The 20,595-nt window shown below is 44.7% G+C and overlaps 1 protein-coding gene across 1 annotated transcript in view; it reads left to right on the top strand.

Annotated features, from left to right (window-relative positions):
• SAXO1 (stabilizer of axonemal microtubules 1) overlaps positions 1–17,111 on the top strand; it is a gene marked incomplete at both ends in the record, with an annotated part of 56,980 nt that extends 39,869 nt beyond the window's left edge. The window contains 3 exons of the mRNA XM_084628143.1: positions 7,883–8,062; positions 10,459–10,661; positions 16,084–17,111. Of these exons, the coding sequence (XP_084484269.1) occupies positions 7,883–8,062; positions 10,459–10,661; positions 16,084–17,111 (1,411 nt within the window). The remainder of the gene's footprint in view (positions 1–7,882; positions 8,063–10,458; positions 10,662–16,083) is intronic.
• Between the last annotated feature and the right edge of the window lie 3,484 nt (positions 17,112–20,595).

Raw genomic sequence — 20,595 nt, 5'->3', positions numbered from 1 at the left:
GCAGAGGTCCTTCCCCTGGTGCACTGCTTTGGGATCCTTTGGAATGAAAGGTGCTGTAGAAACATAAGATAGTATTGTTACAACAGGTGGCATCTTTGGCTATTTTACACACATCCTCCCAAGTTGTTTTTTGTATGGGGTGAGCAAGCTTTGACTCTTGCAAAGACATGCTGGATTGGTTGGTTATGCAAAGTTTTGTGTAGAGGTGGCTTCGGGAGAGAGGAAACTGTGTGAGCAGGAGAGGACGCTCTCTGCTTGGGCCTCTGATAAGAGTTAATTCTTGAAGCACTTGGTGTTTGGTGTTGGGTTAAGATTCCTGGGAGAAGAGATTGCCCTGCATGTTGTTTGACCACCTTCCTTCTAGGACTGGCTTGTATATGTAAATAAAGCAAATTACACTCAGAGTCTATCCAGACTCTATGTGACTGATTTCTCCTCCATTAGGAAGCTGACCTGCAAGACCTGCTACCCCCTCAGTAGAGGAGCAACACAGGTATCAGAACTGGACTTCTGAATAAGGGAAAACAGTATTTTTACAGGGACATATTCTGCTTAGCAAGATAAGTGTCTTGAAGAAACTACCATAGTACTATCACTAACCACTTATATCATGCATCATAGGCCAAATTTGGCCTTCATATAAGTGGGTGAAATTTTGCTGTAGCACCCTCTTACACTAGGACTGAATCTGACCCTATGTCTTCAAAGATCTGTAAGAAAAAAAAACACCTTAACTCATCAATCCTAAAGTCAAGACCAGGTTATGGTGCTGGGAGAGAAGAATTCAAGATTCTGCCCTTTTTTATGGAGCCCCTGAAATTAATGGGCCTTAGTTGTACCCTACAGTGGGAGACTACAGTTGCTGAAATCCATGGGAGTTGGCAGAAGAGTAAGGTCCTGGGAAAGCTGTTGAACTCCGAAGTGACTGAATCATAATCTCAGCTGTTGGTAGATATGGATAGTAGCGGGCAAGCTACAAAACACTAAGTGATCAGCCACTGTTGTTCTAGCCTTGTTTCAGAGCAACTTCAGAACAAGCATTATTTACAAGCCCTTTCAAAACCATTTCTAGGAGGATGAAAAAAGCAGCCCATGTGTTTAGTGCATCCTAACTGGCTCAGTCAAAATGTGGGGCAAAGCCCCAGTCGGTGTAAACTTTCATTGCTCTATTGATGTCTATGAAAGCTGAAGATCACCCCCACAGTATTTTAAGATGGCTTAGTGGTTCATCAGTATAAAACTTGTATTCTGTATCTTGTTTACCCACAAAGAAAACGCTGATATGTGCTAACCACTTTCATGTTGGCAACACATTTACTTGTTTTCCTAATAGTGTCCATATAATATTGACTGTGGGACCTGCATTTTTGTTTTCTTCCTTCTAAAAATTACAGAACTCCTATATTTGGCTCAGAGTTAAGTAGTTGTATGAGACGCCATTATTATGACTATCTTATATCTACTGCTCTTCAATATATGGCTTAGCTTTGATTGATGATCACAAAACAATACTGCACATCTACCTCTAGTAGTGAGGACTCTTTCTTTCTTTGGATTTACATTTGGTTTTTCATATATGTGCTCTAATTTCATGGCCGGAGGATATAAAATTTGCTTGCTCTGTGTCTAACGGCACTTGGAAAGTTGGCTGCCCTATCATAAGACTTGATCCTGCAATACAATGAGCATCATTTAAAAGGAGCCAAGTGACCTCAGGAACAAGACTGGGCCCTTTTAGGAATGAGTAGTGATTGCCTTCACTATGCTATGGTCTAATGTATGTGTAGTGTGCATTAATGTAAAGATGCCCATGAAGTATGATTAAGATTAAAGCATTCTAGTCTTTTGGGGTAACTGATGAAATGAAAATGTTAGCTGTGGATGGATAGAGTAGTGTGTATTTCTTATTTTCTCAGAGCATGGCCCTGGAGGCATTTAAGGAATTTATGTGCATTGTCTGAGACTTGCAACCTTAATTCTGCATTTCTTGGGTTTCTGACACTGCTTTTTCATTTTTAGTTTTAATGTTCTTGAAAGGTAATGTGCTCAAATTTCTGATATGTGCCTGCAACCTTAACCACACCACGGTTTTGTGTGGAAATATAATTATTTTGTTTACTCCCGCCCCATTCCGTAGCCTCATGACACTGTCCATAGAAAAATTGTTTTTTTGTTTTTTACATGACAAATCTCCTCAGCAATTGGGATGCACTTTGAGGTCTACCACTGCAAGGAAACGTGCGAGTGATTTACATTTTCTTAAATGAAAGCTTAGGTCTCTAGCACTCCTCTGATGTCCTGACCTAAGCTTGCCCACACATGTACCCCATAGCTACATTATCACTCTTCTTACAGAAAAAAAATTATGAAAAGCCTTTTTGAACACTACTGAATATCGCTCTGTCTAGAGTTCCACCTTTCAGGAGCCAAGGCCCCACATCCTCATAGGTATTTAGGTGCCTAACTCCCATTGATAACCATGGGAGTAAGGCACAAAAATACCTTGGAGGAGCTAGGCCCAAGTGTCCAATCCACTCCATATTTTGTAGAAAAATTCTTTGTTCTAGGCCCAGACCTAAACTACTAAATTTTGGAGTCAATATTACTTGAAGGATTTTGGGCTGCAAAGTCAGATTTACACTGGAAGCTCTCTGGTGGTACTACTATTGTTTCCTAATTATTAATAGAAATTAAAAACACAGGGACTGATTCTCCTATTACTTATACCAGTGTAACTCAATTGACTCCAGTGGAGTCATGTATAATTTGTGCTGGTGTACGTCAGAGGAGAATCAAGACTATGAAGCACCCCTGGGAGCATAACAAATGTCACAGGTTAGGGATAATCATGGGGTTAGAAATTAGGGTGCCATTGGACATATGTCGTACCAAAGCCAACAGAATCCATGAGGTAATCTCCTATCATCTGCCCAGCTGTATTAACTATTAAACTCTGACTGACATACCGACTTACCATGTTCAGATAACAGTGTCTTCAGTGCCTAATGACCGTGTAATTGTTTTATAAATATTTATAGGGCCAGAAGGAACAGTAAAGTAGAGCTCAAGGTTTGCTTCAGTATTGGTCTACGCCTTGTTTTTAAGTATCTTGCTCTGTGATTTACATTAGTGTCCATTTAAAACATTTTTTTAAGAAAGGCTCTCTCGATGCAAAAGTGGCTTATTTTATCAGATGTCAGTTGTGAATTAACACCAGTTTATCCTTTCCCCTGCTCATTCTGTGTACGGGATACTGTAAGTGTTACAGTAAAGTGTGTGCATACATCACAATTTTGGGCAAAGAAATAGAAGGCAAAACACTTAGAGATTTTTTTTTCTCTACCCTGCCACGGATGAGTTATTTTGGGTAAGCACTTGCCTCAACAGCTAACTTTCAGACACCTCCAAGTGTTGTTTTCATAATCTGATAATAAATATAAAACATACACTTGTATAGTTTGGGGAATGAAAAAATAATTGAAAGAGGCTGAGTGTATATATTGAGGCAGGCGAAGAGTTTGGGTTTAAACCCAGGCCCATCTCCAGACCAAGATGGGCTCTGCTCAACACAATGAATGTCTGCCCTGGTCTGCCACAGTTCCATGGGCATGGGATGAGGCTGTTTGCAGGAGATTGAGGTTATTTCCAGGCCCTTTCCCATTACAAGGATCTTCTCCCTCCTGAGGTCCCCCATCACTCAAGCAATACCTTACCACTGTCTTCAGGGGAGCTGATTCCTGTGACCCCCTCTGTTCAGCAAATGAATGAAGGAGAGAACCAATGATAGAACAGCTAGTGAGCAAGGTATGAGGTCAGGGTAGAGGAAGGAGTCTAGAAGTCACATGGTACAATTTCAGCTCTATCTGGTCAGGGATTCTGGGGCCGGAGCTCTGAGCAGCATTAATCATTGCAGATTTTTGCTGTGAATTTTAGGTCTCCTGTAATCTTGCCAGGAGAACCTGCAGCTTCACGGCTCTGCACTTCGTTGGCATGGCAAACTCATCTATATGCAATTTGTAGCAGAGCCCTCAAATGACCGATGTTCACATGGAGGGGCTGCTCCCATCTCCAGGCAGAGTGAGGGCCGTGCACACATAATTGCTGCCCCCTTCCAGGCTGTGCAGAGGACAGGAGTATCTGGTACCTATTAGGTGAAATTAAAAAGCATAATGCAGAGCACAGCTTTGTAGGAGGGCAACCAGAGAGGCACGACTGTTGGGGGCAATGTTTAGGAAAAGTGGGGAGTGCGGCTTACTTCTGCTTGGTTACTTCGCATTATTGTATGTTCTGGGTCTCTGTTTATCCTTAGATTTATAAATATCCGAGGAGCTGAGATGGATCAGAAAGGTGTCTCCTGTGTTTTTACAAATCCAAATAAGTAAATGAATGAAATCACTCCTTGAATTAAGGGCGTCAGCCTTTTAGGACCTTTGATTAAGATTGTTATATAGAAGAACAGAGGGGACCTATCTTTCGTATCTACTATCAACAGTATACCCAGGGCAAGTGGATTTTTAGCTAGTGCTGGTAAAGCTCTGTGTTAAGTATCTATGCTCCTTGTAAAGCACCTATTAGCTTGGCACTACCCCTGCTTGGTGGCATACCCCATACTTTAGGACCCAGTTCGGACCCAGTTCATTGTTGCCCTGCATTGCGTGCAGCCACCTACTCCAGTGTAAAGTGAACTCTTTGCACTTTCTTTGCTCTGGTGTAAAAGACTGCCCATGATGCAGGGCAATGACAAACTGGGCATGAGGCGTCCATCCTGCTCCGAATGCCTCCCATTTTTTGCAGCATAGATGTTTTCTCCATAGTCTGAGTAGTAAATAGCAGTTGCTGCAGTGGATTCAGTGTGGTTCTGCTGTAACTGGCTGGGTATTGGGGCCTCATGCACTCCTTGCTCACTGCAAAGCTGAACTCAGCATGTCCAATCCACAGAGGAAGGAAAGGAGCTTAGGGTCAGGCAGGAGGCCAGCACATTTGAGGCTGGAAGGATCCAGGGGCCATTTACTCCCCTGGAGGGCTAAGGAGGAATTGCTGGGGATGCTATGAGACTGCATTAGAGGTCACTGTGTGTCTGGTGCTTCTGAGTGGCCTCTTGTTTGGGAGGACTAAGTGTTTTTTCCATCCACACAAAACCCTCTGCACCAAGGCCAAGTTGGGTTAGGAGTGGGGGAAGATTTGCCCCTTATTCGGTTTCCTTTTTGTTCTCTTTCCATCTGTATAAAATCTGGGATTTTTCAAAGACACCTAAGAGTTGACCTTGAATGGGGATTGGTGCCATTTTCACGAGCCTTTCATTAGGAAATGGGTTCCTACTTCTCTTAGGCTTTTTTGAAATTGCCAGTTTAAACTTAATTCCTCAAACATGGTAACAAACTGGGATGATCTCCTTCATTCCACCATTCATCCAAGCCTTAAAGCCTCTCCAAGGCAAAGATGAATCTACCGGGGCTCTTTCTGATTTACGGTTTCATGGAAAGATTCATAGCCAGAGTAGAAAATTGGCTTGTCAAGCAAAGGCTGAATTTTATCTGAGCGCAGTCTGTCCTTCCCTTGTGACCTGCAGTTTGGAAAATAATTCAGAATCTATGTGACCCCATACATAGCTCAGCGGCTACCACTGTAACTTTGGGTAATCAGACATTTACTGACGCTAGATGGACAAACATTTGATTTAACAGCTACTTTATTAAGTATTGAAGCCCCATTACTTGAATAACTTGAAAGGAGCCTGGATAGAGCATTGGAGAACACACAGAAGGGAATAATCACACGCTGGCAGGAATGATGCACTAGACATAAAAACCATAGGTCTTTTCTAGCTGCAATCCCTGTCGGCCCATTCCTGAAGTCTTTACTCAGCAAAACGCACATTGACATCAACAGGAGGTTGAGTTTAAAAAAGAAAAGAAAAAAAGAGGACTATAAAGCCCCAAGTGTCAGGGCATGAACTGGTCACTGAGAACCTGGTCAGGAGCCTCTCTGAGACAATACGAGTCTTTCCCATACTGGCTTGTGAACACTGATACTTGGAACAAGGTGTAGCAATAGCTAGTCCCTTCATGCACTTTCCAGCACTCCCAGAGAGATATGTGTCTGCCTCAAGCCCTGGCTTAAAGCCACAAATGAGCCATTAAACTTAATTGTTGTACTCAACACCATTTCATTACTTCTACCATTGTCTAGAGCAATATTATTACAATTTACCAATTAAGTCTTTCATAACACTATTCTGAATCTGGTTTTAGATCCCATGATTTAGATGAATCCAGTTTTCTTTAAAGGGTCACTGCCACCTAGATTTGTAACCCTCTCTTTGGGGCCGTGCCTGTCGTCTTTGTGTCTTGTTTGTACAGCACCTGGCACAAAGGGGCTCCTTGACTGGGATTCCTGGATGCTCCTGTAACAGCAAAGATAATTACTACAAATAACTTGAAATCTTGTCAATTTCAAAATACAATTTAAAAGGAGCTCCTTTCTACACCTACCTCCAAGTCCCTTTGGGCCTTGGAGTGGGGGAGGGGGGTACCGTTACATTTTCTATGGGGGCAGTCTCTCCTTTGTTGCAATGTGAAAGAGCCATATAAGCAAGAGGTGAAACTGAGTAACTAACCATACAGTGAAACTGACTATACGTAAAGTGCTGTCAATGCACAAAGAAAATATCAACCCTCCCCACCAGTTTCTTTTCAAGTGATTTCAGGGGCTACTTGGAACCATAGTATGTAAATACTTTCCAGACATAAGAGTGGTTTTTAAGTAGAGGGAGCCTCTTTAAAATTACAGATAGCATCAATCAAGCTTTGGCTAATGGTTTTGAAATGAGTATATTATTTGATGATTTCCATAAAGCCCCTGACTTACTATCACTGACAAATGGAGTGACTTTGACTTTGGTTTTGATTTGCTTAATCTGAAAGAGAATGTTTGTTTAGCTCAGCACTAGATGTAAGAATTTTTTTAAGCTTGTGCAGAGCATACCTCAGGGATCCATCCTGAAAGGTTTATTGTTTACAATGCTGGCTTATGACCTGCATCAACTTGAAAATCCAGAGGTATGCAGATGTTGCCATGCATTATGCTGCTTTGACAATGCAAGATGTGGCGAGAGCCAAAGAGATGGTTTTAAGTGTGCTGAATGCGAGAGTGGTTTGTAAATATGTTTAAAAGGAAGTAAAGCACTGTAAATTTGCCATTTGGCAGTAGATTGTAATAGAGTGTTTCACAACCTGATGGGCTTTCAGGGTTTCAGAAGACATAGCCACCACGTCTCAATGGGAATTGCGAGCACTCAGTGCCTTGAGTCCCTTTGCGTCTGCTCCTATTGATGGAAATGTTGTCACTGTGTCAATGGGAGCAGGCGTATGCTGTTAAGGCTGGATTCGCCCTTGTCTTGCACTTGCATAGCCCTTTAGCGCTGCTGTGATGTGAGTGTGAAATGCCCCACAGCGGTGAGTGCTGACCTGGTAGTACTTCACACACACTTTGCATAGCTTTGGACAACTGCACAAGGTTCTGGCTGTGGAGAATCTAATCCTTAATCAGAACAATTGAGCAAAAGGGTTTAAATGGAGCTCCCCCCTGGCACAGTAGGGTGTGTTTAGCTAAATCTAGAATCAGTGAACCTTTTCTAGCTTGAGTTAACGCACTGTTCTCACTTATGGTTGGTGGTGTTGTTTTTTATAGGTTGTCATTATTGTACCCAAGGGAAGCGTCTCACAAGTTTCATAGGCCAGGACTTTGCCTGATGATTCGTAATGCCCTATAGTTAGTTGTAATTGGTGGGTGATTTGTAACCAGTGCTGCTGAAGCCCTGCACCAACATCTCTGCTCCGCCCTGGGGCTCAGTCGATAACATCCATGCTACTCTCTTGCACAGACGCCACCATTGCCCACATCTTCCCACCAGGATCTATGAGAAGAGCGAGAAGCCATGCTTCCTGTCGGAGTACGTGGATCAATACCCCCTGTATCCCTACGCCCATCCCAGAGACTCGTTCAAGCCCAAGGCAGAGTACCAGAAGCAGTCAGTGGCTGTGGAGGGAATGACAACTTTCAAGTAAGAAACAGTGAAAGGGCGGGAGGGTGAGAGAATGAATGTGGGGGTGGGGAATAAGCATTGCTTCCCTCAAGGAGAGCATGAGGAGAACAGTTAGTTAAATGCTCCATACTGGGGCTGTGATAACTTTGCTGGGGGTTAGGGAATAATGTAGGGAGCCAGAGTTTGGGGTGAGCTGCTGCTGGTGATCTGCTGAGAGAGCATGTGTGCACCACAGGGGCATGGTTGGGCTCTTGGCTTTCTCCCTAGTTTTTACTCACTTGCAGCATTGGGCAGACTCCCTGGGAAGTCAACAGGAATTCTGCATGAAAAAGAACTGAGTAAGGCTAGCAGGCCGAAGCTCATTGGATCAGGGATTGTCTTTTTATACAGGGCCTGGTCCGAGAGTGGGGCTTCTAGGCGCTAAGCTGTACGTACAATAAGTGGCCATGTGTTTTTAATGATGATGGGGGAAATGAGATACACACAGAGTACCATGCTGTGCGAAGCTGAACCATTTTTGAATCCCCGCTGTGCTGCTGTTCAGATTGTGAAATTTAAACACAAGACCTCGGGTTTAACTGTGCCCCTTCCTGACTTCCCCCTAAATTAATCAGCAAGCCTGCTCCCTGCTAGTGGAGCATGTGGTGTGTTATGCTACTGAAATGCAAGACTCTGAGTCTTCGATACATAGCCAGCAATTTGATTTCTCTTTCCTCAGCTGAAGGCCTCTGGCTGATGTTTGAATATATTGCTGTTTACTTACTCTGTGACCTCAGGCTCTGTCATCAATAATCCCTTCGTCATCTGTGCTCCATTTAATGTGAGACCCAAAGAGCTGCCGGGGAGGGTACTTTTCAAGCCCACCTTCTCTCTTTGAGGGGGATGCACTGTTGTGTGATGGGTCAGGTGATCCCCATAGCAATTTGTGCAGCCATGGTTACATTCATTGCTGAAGCAGGAGCGGCTGGACGTGGAACACTTGTCCAGAGCTCATACAAATGCCGGACTCAAGTTCCATGTGCAGGAGCCACTCAAGGCTTTCAATCATGGCATCTCTTTGTTAGTCTAGTGGAAGTGTAAATTTCCATCTGAAATTCAATTTCCCTATTTCCAAATTCTCACTCCTCTGGTTAGATTTGGTGACTTTTGTATAACCCGCAAAAGCCAAAGGCCGAGATCCTTGCTACACACAGCACCACTCAGGGTGGGGTGTGCTGTCTCACTACTGGGACAGCTGTTGTGCTGGTTTGGTCCTCTGGCCAGTGACCCCAGGGGCAGATGGAGCAGCAGGGTACAGAGAAGCCCCCGCTGTGTTCCCTCCATCAGCAACAAGGTGTAGTGGCACAATTGTTGCTATATTGTCTGATGTTGGAAAGATCCTTCAGGGGATGGTTACTGTAGCTTTGGGCTGGTGCTCTGGTGCAAAGTGGCTATGGTGCCCCAGAGGAGCTAAGCCATGACATAAGACCATGCTAACGAAAAGACCGGTCATCCAGCATTGGTCTCTGGCTGTTTATATATAAAGTTTCGCTGGCGGAAGGTAACTCTTTAAAGATATTGCATCCATTTTTTTTTATAATGCTACACACAGTAGAAGCAGATCCACACAGCCACACTGAGAACAGAAAAACACCAGCTGAGGAAATGGTTAACATCTTTTTCATTAATAGTGCCCCATCCAGAAATGCAGGAGCCCTTTCGTTGGCTGAGCTGCTGTGGAAGGCACCGTCAGAGGCTACCTGCCATGCCCCCTGCACAGAGGGGGGTCTTGCACGTGTCCTCCCCAAAGTAGTCATGGGGCTGAAATACTTTGATTGGGCTTTTAAACGGCACCTAAGGGAGATAGGTGCCCAACTCACATTGAATGTCAATGGTATTTGGGTGCCTCATTTATTTAGGCACCTTTAAAAAATTCCAGCCTTAAAGAAATTGTTGCTCATGAATATTATGGCTTGATGGTGTTGTCTCAGGCCATGCACATTACAAGCCCTGGCCCAGCTCAGTCCTTAAGAGAAACATGCCCCCCTGCTCCACCAATGTGGACCTTACCTATAACATGGGCCTCCAAATAGAGTGATGGGCTTTGTGATGTGCACAGATTAGAATGAGTCCACGAAACTCATTGGCTAGATTCTTTCCTGGTCTAACTTCATTGAAGTCCATAATTAACTCTGTGTAAACCCACCGCGTTCGGACAAGGAGGAATTTGGCCCACCTGAAGGAGTCGATGGTCCTGTTTCACACATACTGTAATTACAGGAGTATTGCCAGCTTTCTACAAGTGAAAGTCTTGTGTATTGCACTAGCTACCCTTATTGCATTATCCAAACTTTCTTTGGGTGCCCAGCAAAAGGAACATACACTTAGTCCTCAAGGCAGACACAAATAAGATGTAGTGCCTTTATTATTCACAGGAGAGATTACGTACCTCATGAAGTGTTGCCAGTGAAATTCAAACCACCTGAAAAGTATGTCAAGAGTGACGAGAATATGGATTTGATCTCAACATATAAACAAGACTACAACCCCTATCCTATCTGTCGAGTTCCTCCATGCTTACCTCGCGAGACTAACTATACCTCCAATGTCAAGATGGACACAATACCTACGTACAAAGGTATGTACCCTTGCAGCTGTTTTGAAGGAGGGCTTCGCTTGTAACATCTTGCTTCAAGAGAACAGAATGAGGCTACACAGACTTCTGCATTTGCTATTTCTTATATTGGTTCTGTAGGAGCCTTAAGAGAGTGACTGAAAAGTTAACTAACCTGGGCACTTTGGGCTGGACTGAGGCTAAGGAGAGAATTTTAATCTAATTTAACGTTTTTCTAGGTGTCAAGTTTGTCAGGCCCTTATTTCAGGGTGGGAGTGGGCTGGCTGTTGGGTCTTTGAGGAGCCTTTCCCTTCTCTTGCCCCTTTCCTAGGGCAGTGCTGAAGGTCTCAGTGATGCTCTAACATCAGCCATGAGGGGAGTGGGGGGTGCTGAAAACCAATGCTGAATGCTTGCCTGTGTGGTCCAGGGTAGCCCAGGATCCTAACTCATTCCTGATTAGCTGAGCAACTCAATCATTGGGGCCAGCCCAGTTCAGAATGCCGTCTAACACAAGGCCAGATTCTGCTCCCAGTGATTGTGAAAGTGACTTGGGAGCTGCTCCAGTGCTTGTGAATTAATTATATATATTTTAAAGAATGAATAATTGCTGCTGTTTCCTGTCCTGAGGTGTGTGTGTGTGTGGGGGGGGAAGAGGGGCTCGAATGGCAATGGCATTCTCCTTGTCCCTCCAAGGTGAAGGGGTCCTTTAAATTCTGACAACTGCGCCAACAAATAACGCTCACAACTTCTATAGCACTTCAGTCATAGCCCACAAAACACTTCAAATAGGTGTGCAAGTATTCCTATCCCCATGTGACGGATGGGGAACTAAGGCATCGAGGGAGAGATTAAGTAACTCACCCAAGGCCACACACCCAGTCAGTGGCAGAGCCTGGTCTCCCAGTCTTGTTCCCTCTCTACTGGACCATTACACCCTATTTAATTTTTACTGCCCTCACCAGAAGGTATCTCACTGCAGGAATCATCTTTCTTGGGTCAGTGAGTGCTAAATGCTACTTCCTCCCGAACCTGTAAACGCTATTCATGAAACAGCCATAGAATGGCTAAAAAGCCACCTGCACTGCTTCCTTCTTTCCCTAGGGGTTGAGTACACTGGATGAATACTGCACTCAGTTATACTAGCATGAATCCAGAGCAACTCTGCTGGCTTCAGAGTTCTTTGTCATATGACACTAGGGCATTTTGCCTCTGCTGGATCAGGGACTTGGTCTTAAATAGCGATCTGCTAGCAGCAGCCTGTTATGCTACCACTAGAGGGCTGGGCTAGCACTTTGCGTATTACTTTAAATAAGCGTGGAATATTATTGTTTTTCTGCTGTAAAACAAATAGCCTACTTACTCAGGCTGATTGCTAGTATGAGGGTTTGGCCCTATTCAGCATAAGTAATTCGCTGTTTAAAATAAAAATCAAGCAAGAAAATAAAATGCAAGCAAACCTATGTGAATGCAATGTTAAGGTCACACAATTAAAATGACAAAAAGCCAGAAAATCGGTGTCCATGTAAAAGTAGTTAAAGCACTCGAAGCCTCAATGCTTTATACCAGCGGAGAGTCTGTCCCTATGTGTTTAGATATGCTTACATTCGAACTAAGAACCATATGTAAATCTTTTTGTTTTAGCTGTGTTTAGGTCAGGACCTTTACTAGTGCGCTCAAGAGCTCCAATAAAATGCAGCACAGCCACATTTGGTTGTAATTTGCAGTATTTTTCAAAACACTGTGCAAATGGAAATCTCCATCTAACAACCCCACAAAGATTTGGTTCCATATTGAGTTAATTCATTTTAAAAGGCCACAGGCCACAAATGCGAAGGTTTTCAATGTGCTTTTACCTATTGAGCCTTATGGCACAAAATGGTTTTATTAATCACCTTTCAAGGTGCAATTTATTTGTAATGTGCTGCTCTATGAGGTTTCAAATAATGCCACTTTGGCAATAAATGCTTTTCATATGAAGTCGTGAGTCCACACAACCCAGTGGTATCACAATTAATGTCTGACAGCTTTGCAACTTGATTTCTTAACACTGCATGAAGCATGGTTTCAAAGTTCTCATCTCTTCTTAGTCGTGTGTGTCTATCTACAGGTATATAATCAAATTAAAATGTTATCTAGCTTGGTTATATGGAGAGCTGCCTGAGCTTAGGAACATGTGGTTTGTATCCTAGGCTCCTTCCCATACCCCCTAAAGTTTTCAGGACGGTGATACATGGTAAACCATTAATATCTACTGGAAAAGAATTAGTTTCAATAAAACTGTAACATATTTTGAAGGGATAGTAGCATTGTTGGCTTAAACTAAAGTAAATTCATAATGCCTAGGAGGACTCCAAATGTGTGGCACTTACAGAAGTTTAAAACTGAAGACACATGGAAACTATTTTTAATATTTTGCAAAACTATAGTCTCAGTGAACTGCCTGGACTAGATTATTACCACTGACGCTTGGAAGCCCTGAACGGTTTTGGGGTGCAGTTCGGTTATGATTAGCTACATCTGAAATGTCAAGCCTTTTCAACTGGATCTACACTTGCTTGAAGACTGCATGTCATAAGCAGTGGAGACTCAGAAGTCACCCACTTCTTAATAAGCCCCTACAGCCTCTCTTCTACGATTCATCTTAACATGCGCCCCTTGTTTCCCCTTCTGGACCACCTACCTTGGTAAAGTGATGTGGGCCACCAACCTTTCAGTTGGGTCTGGGAGGGTGCTCACGTCAAACTTCTCAGCACATGCCTCAGAGATCATGATGCATGTGTGTGAGGCTGGAGTTAGCCAGAGGTCCGGCCCCGCTGTGCTGGGAAGTGTGATGCGAGTGCCAGGGCAGCTTTCGCATTAGGCAGGACAGGTTGCCATCGCCAGGATGCTACCACATGGCAGGGGCGGGGGTGATGGGATGACTTTATTTTAACTCCCTAAATCCTTCTCTGAGAACCAAGCAAGGCTGATTAGGGGGCTAGTCTGAGCAGCCCCAAAGGAACGATACGGTCAAGTATCTGCATTGGCTTGAGCCAGCTGGAAACCGTGATGAGTGACTCAGCAGTCCCAGGGGTCTAATATTGGGGCTGGTGGCTGGTGGCGGTACCTTATACAGTTCATCTCATCAGAGCCACCAGTGGTGTTTGACAGTTTAGGAACACCAACCACACTAGAGACTTGGGCCTAGCTCTGCCTTGTCTTTGTGCAGTTCGACTGGCTGGCAGCCCCCTTGGCGGGGAGGACAAATGACTCCAATGTCTCCCCTCCCTCCATACCTGTATTGCAAGGCTTTAAAGGTAGACGGAAAGGGATCAGCAGAGGGGCTGGAGTAGCTTGGGGATCAGTGGGAGGCTGCAATGGGCAGATGAACTAACTTAGAAAGGACAGGTGGGATAATAGCAAAGGGCATTGATCAGAACGAACATGAGCCTATTTGGATCAGTCCTTATAGTTTCCAGGACTAGTCCACCCATCCATGATCATCACAATTTTTCCCTTTAGCTCATGACTCTCATCCAGGTGTGTACCGCATCGCTTCATATACTTAACTGATTGTGCAAGCTGCACAGAGTGGGCATGGCCATGCAAATAGTAAATTTCTTGAACATCATCAATGCCACTGCTATTTAGGTTCCTATCAGCAATCTGAGCATTGCTGATATCTTTGAGTGCCTGGAAAATTTAGGTGTGCTGTGGGTGGCAAAACATCCTTCCAGATCTCACTATGGCTAGACATCCCCACAGATCTAATAGTGGAGCCTGATCCAAAGCCCCCTGAAGTCAATGGGTGGCTTTCCATTGACTTGAGCAACATTGGGCCAGGATTTTAAGGCCATATTTTTAAAGGTATTTGGGCACCTAACGATGAAGATAAATGCTTAGTTTGGGAGCTTTTGAAAATCCCGCTATCTGACTCCCATTGATTTCAGTAGTAGCTAAACTTCTAGGCACTTTTGAAAATCCCATTAGGCGCTTATCCACATCTTTAGGTGCCCAAATACCTCTAAAAATCTGGTCTTTAGTACCTAAATACGAGGAACGCTGGTGCTATGTAAACACTTAAAATAAATTAGGCCAGATTAGATTAGACAGATCTTCAAACTGTGGAAGAAAATAAAATCCTGGCCCCACCAAAGTCACTAGGAGTTTTGCCATTGACTTCAATGGGGTCAGGATTACTACTGCCACTTCATGCTGGGCATCGGCGCAGAGGGACTGGAGAACAAATGCTTAATTTAAAAATAACCTTTAATTTTTCAACTTTTCATTGTAATGAGCACAGCTCTAATATAATTGTAATTGTGCTGTATTATAGCACAATCAATACTGTTTGGACTGGAAAATTCAAATATCCCGATGCCTAGTTGCATCATTTACTTTCTGGTACTTTGAAACCCAGACTTCCTTCCTATAAAGAATCAGCTGGAACGTTGTTTGTCTCATGCCTCTCAATGTGGTTTGAAAGCAAAAAAATAAGACTTGGGTTACTGCCAAGGCTATTTCATTTCAACTTCCTACCAGTAACCATATTGCTCTCTAGGGGCAATTGCACAAGATTAGTAAGAGGGAAGAAAGATGGGTTTGTGGCTACAACACTGGTCTGAGAGCCAGGAGTTTTTGCCAGAGTTTTCCAGTGTGCTCTGGAAGTCACTTTAACTCCCTGTGCCTTGGTTTCCCCATCTGTGAAATAGGATATAATATGCACCCATCACACAGGAGTCTACAGAGAGTGTACTAATGTTGGCAAAGAGGTAGATTATACTTAGTCTTATACTTAAGATTGTAAGCCGTTTGGGGCAGGAACCAACTCTGTTATATGTTTGCACAGTGCCCAGCACAATACTACTAATTAATAATAATAATTATTATTGTCAGGGTTCTGCACATGTTGATAGCACTGCTAACATATAGCACAGTGCAAAGAAAGCAGGAAATACCTCTCTCTGCACTGCTCTAGATGTCAGCAAGAAGAAACCCTGAACTCAGTTCTGGGCAGAGAACAACTGTCTAGCCCATTGAAAAAATCAGTTGTCATCGAAGAGGAAGACACAGCGAGGAAGGACTGGCTTGTAGCCGAGGCTCTAGATTGGGACTTAGGAGATCTGGGTTCAATTCCCAGATTTCTCCCAGACTCGGTGTGTGACTCTGAGCAAGTCACTTGACTCCCAGTGTCTTAGTTCATCATTTTAGTAAGATGGGGATGATGATAATACTCCCTTCTTCCCACCATTCTCTGTGTGGTATATTTAGATTGTAAACTCCTCAGGGGCAGGGATGGTCTCTCACAATGTGTTTGTACGGTGCCTACCTGATTGACACGACTAACACAAACAACAAATACTAAGGATAATTAAAACTAATAAGCAAAGCATAGGCTATTATATTTTTAAACTAACTACAGAACTTGTGCATTGATGGACACTTAAATTAGATTCTTACATTTCAGGTGACTATGTGCCATGGAATGAATCAAAACGAGAGATGATTAAACCAGACAATAAATTCCATCCATCAGAAGCAAAATTTGACTACAGAACCACTGTCCAGGATGATTATATATATAAGGGACCAGTCGCCACTCACAGCTGCAAACCTCTGAATCCAGCCCACATGACCAAAGCTCCTTTGGAGGACCTGACAAATTATAAGTTGAATTATGTGCCACATCCCTTGGAGAAACGCTTTGTCCATGAGTATGAGAAGTATAAACCCAGTGAAACCTCATTTGATGGCCTCACCACACACAAACAGTCATACAAGGGGCTGGCTGGCCCGCCTGCCAAGATGGTGAAACCGTACCAGTCAATGCCGACCCACGATCTCCCATTTTCATCTTCCACAGAGTTTCGGGAAAAATACCAAGCTTGGCCACAGCACCCCATGGTCACCAGAAAACCTGATGTGTACGTGCCCCCCGTAGAGAAAATGGACCTTCAGACAACTACTCAGACTCATTACACATACCCTAAGGGACAGCCAGCCAAGACATGTCGGCCCTTGGGCCATGTTCAGAAAAACACTGCACCCTTTGACAGCTGCTCCACCATGAAGGATGATTACAAGCCATGGCATGGTAAGAAAGCAAAACCCATCATACATGCCCCAGAACTTACTTTGCCAGCAGAACCAATGGAGAACCTGACCACCTTTCGGGCCCATTACGTCCCTCACCCCCCCACTTTCACGAAGAGCTTTAAGCCAGGTTGGTCAGTTGGGAGGCCTAACATACCACTCGATGGAGAAACCACCTACGCCACCAGCTACACGCCAAAGGAAATTGTCAAGTGCCTTGCCTCCTACAAAGAGCCCCCAGGCTATGTGTTTCAAGAAATCGATGCTGTTGGTCACAAGTTCTACTGCCCCGTATCGGAGGCTGAACGCCCACTGAGTTCAAAGAGTAAAGAGCGAAGAAGCAGCATTTCTGGGAATGGACTATACCTACCTGGCCCAAAGGAACTACCCATGACAGCCTGATTTTGTTTTTTGTAACCCTCTTTTAAACTGATCATTGATTTTATTCCTTTAAAGAGCTTAAAATAGCTCCCAGGGCCTCGCTCCTGGTGGAACACCTGAATAATAAGAATCCTAGTGTCCAGGGAAAGAACATTTTAATCTTCTGGTTGTCAGTGTTTTTTCTATCTCCCAAACTCTGTCTTTAGTTAAGCAATGTCTAGGTCATGGTGACAGATTTCTTGTTCACAAACATATCAGGCAGTAAGTTTCCTCCATGATGAGTGTGGTACAGCAGCCTAAATCGATGGATAGGTAGACAGATCCCTTAAGTTACAATAAAAATAGAGGTTAGATGTGAGTGCAGGTAAATAGCACAAGCCCAAAGTCCAGCCTCATTTACTGAGTCCATAAAAGACAAGAAAAAAGGTTGCTTAAAATTAGATTTTTCAGCATTGTGTCTCCCTTAATAATTACAAAATTGTAGGGCTGGAAGGGACCTCACAAGGTCTAGCCCCCTGTGCTGAGGTAGGACCAAATACAGCTGCCGCCTTGGAAGTTTATTCCAGTGCTCAACTATTCTTATGGTTGGAAGTTTTTCCTCATAGCTAACCTAAATCTCCCTTGCTGCAGATTAAGCCCAGTGCTTCTTGGCCTGCCTTGAACAGACACAGAGAGCAAATGATCACCAACCTCTTTAGACCAGCCCTAAACACATTTAAAGAATTATCAGGTCCCTGCTCAGTCTTCTTTTCTCAACATTAAACAGGCCCAGCTTTTTTTTTCTCTTTCATCTTTCCTCATAGTCCAGTTTTTTGTTGTTGTCCTCAGAAATCTCCCCAACTGATCCACATCTTTCCTAAAGTGGGGGCACAGAATTAGATGCCACAGTACTCCAGCTGAGACCTCACTAGTGCTAAGTGGAGTGGACAATTACCTCCTGTTAATATATCCCAGAATATTAGCCTTTTTTGCAACTGCATCACATTGTGATCCACCATAATCCCCAGATCCTTTTCAACTATACTACTGCCTCGCCAGTAAGTCCCTATTTTGTCCTTGTACATTTGATTTTTCCTTCCTAAGTGTTTTGCACTTACCTCGATTGAATTTTCACCTTGTTGATTTCAGACCAATTCCCTAATTCGTTGCGGTTGTGTAGAATTCCAATTCTGTCTTCCAAAGTGGAACTAGGGCAAATGGCTTCGTAAAATCAAGATATCAAGTTACATTACTGCCCAGAACTAGAACACTAAATGGGAAATCTTCAAATCTCACAAAGTAGGAAGGGTCAATACTTGGATAGGTTTACCTTGGAGGTCTCTTGCTGCAGGAAGTTGTACTAGTACTTGGAAGTCTAGGTAGCACAGCAGTTCTGAACAGGGGCCCTGCGGCTAAAACCCAGAGCCCGAGCACCAGTGCCTCCCACAAGGCTGAAGCCCCTATCCTTGGCGGCCCCCACGGGGCTGAAGCCAGGAGAAGCAGGGCTGAATTCCGGAGCCCTGCTGCTCCCCCTGGGGCAGAAGCCCTGAGCCCAGGGGCAGCGTTGGGGGGACACGGGGGTGTTGCACACCCCGGAAATTACAGTGCAAGAGCAGGGCAGTCCCAGGGCAGCTCCACTCCCCCAACCTCCTTCTCTCCCTGCACCCTGGCCAGGTCAGAGGTGGGAAGCCAGAGCCAGGCAGTGAGGGACGGCTGATGCCATGGAGCAGGCAGCCATGGCATTCCCTCACTTCCTGCTGCTGTGGGGGGTTGAAGCTACTCCTCAGCTCCCAGCCCCCTTTGCTCACAGAGCCGGTAAGAGCTGCCTGGGCAGGGGACCCTGCTCCATGGCTGGCAGAGCCCTTGGGGAGCAGGGAGCCCCTCCCTGCACCCTCTGGTACCCCCCTGCCCTCACACAGTCCCTAGCTACCTGCTGCCTCACCCTGAGAAGTTTTCAAACTTTTTGAGTTGAGCCCCCTCCACCTTTGTGTTATAATTTTTGATTGCCCCTCTCCCCCAACCAGACAGGCTGGGTGGCCTGCTGAGGGGAGTCAGGGGGTGGAGGTGGTGCTCCCTCCCTGGACCCCCCCTCGCGGAGCTGTCTCGAGCCCTGCTGGCCCCTGCCCACCCAAAATAGAAGTCAAAGTACGCCTATGCCCGAGGATTCCCCCACTGGGCTCTGGAATTTTTATAGCATGTTGTGAGGGGCCTCAGAAAGCAAAAGGGTGAGAACCCTGAGGTAGCACATTTCCCTCTGAGTCAGTGCTAAAGCAGTGCCCATGCATGTTGCTAGGTGGGTCACAGTGCAATTGGAGGTGGCATCTTCTGGCTGTGATGCAACACCAAGGCCCTGACCACCGGTGCTTATGTAAGTTCCCAGGGTGCTTTGCTGCAGGGTAGATGCATTAGTTCTGTTATCCAGGCCAATTTCCTAAACTCCCGCCCTGAAAGCAGTTGTAACTTAAGCAGTGGTTCTCAACCATTTCAGGCTCTCAACCCATTTGTAAACCTTGACGGCTTGTCATGACCCAGTAAATAAGCATACTGTGCATACCATAGTGCATCTGCCGTCCCAGGTGTCTGGCTGGGCTCAGCTCTCTGCTCTAGGCTTTGAGATCGCTGGAGTTGGAGTGCCATTCCGGTTTGGCCCAGCCCCCTGATGGGGGGGCTCATTGGACCACGTTTATGAGCATGGCATTGCAACCTGGAGTGGGGTTACAGCAGCACTCACTCAAATTTGGCCTGGACAGCTCCCCTCCCCCCCAGCATCAAGCAAAGAGGTGGCTGGGAGAAACCTGAGCAGCACTCTGACCCGTCTCTCTCCCTCCCCTCCAACCCCCTGGCTCCCGGGCCCATTCCCCACAGGTGCAGGAACTCCCTCCCCCACCCCCAGGCCATTGACTCAATTTTGGATGGCTACCCACAGGTTGAGCAATCATGATCTAAAGTAGTATTAATTTCTAATCTCAAGTGCTAAGCATTGCTGCTGAGCAGTGTTGCAGAGAAGCTCTTTTTCAACCATAGAGGTGGCTTCATTTAAATAGATTGAAGTGATCCCAATGTAAAATATGCATTTTAGTTATATGCGTGAAGCCCTCTGAAGCCCTTGGGAATGGAAGTTCTATATAAGTGGTTGGAAACTGAAGCTAGACAAATTCAGACAAGAAATAAAGTGAACATTTTTTTAACATTGAGGGTAATTAACCATTGCAACACTTGAAGTCTTCAAATCAAGACTGGATGCCTTTCTAAAAGATATGCTCTAGTTAAGCCAAAAGTTCTGGGCTTGATGCAGGAGGAACTGCATGAGATTACAGGGTCTGTGTTATACAGGGAGGTCAGATTAGAGGATAGAATGGTCCCTCTTGGTTTTAAAATCTGGTAAATATTTTCTCACCTCTGATGGTGCAAGAACTCTCTCCTTTTGCAGCTTGTGCCACCTGTAACAGACTTTGTGGCGCATCAACAAACCATCTGAGGTCACATCTAAACTGAAAAGATTTTACTAGTCTCTCTCTTGCCATTT

This window comes from Lepidochelys olivacea, assembly GCF_965140295.1.
Source record: "Lepidochelys olivacea isolate rLepOli2 genome assembly, chromosome: 5".
NCBI lineage: Eukaryota > Metazoa > Chordata > Testudines > Cheloniidae > Lepidochelys > Lepidochelys olivacea.
This window is presented reverse-complemented; position numbering and strand designations above follow the sequence as displayed.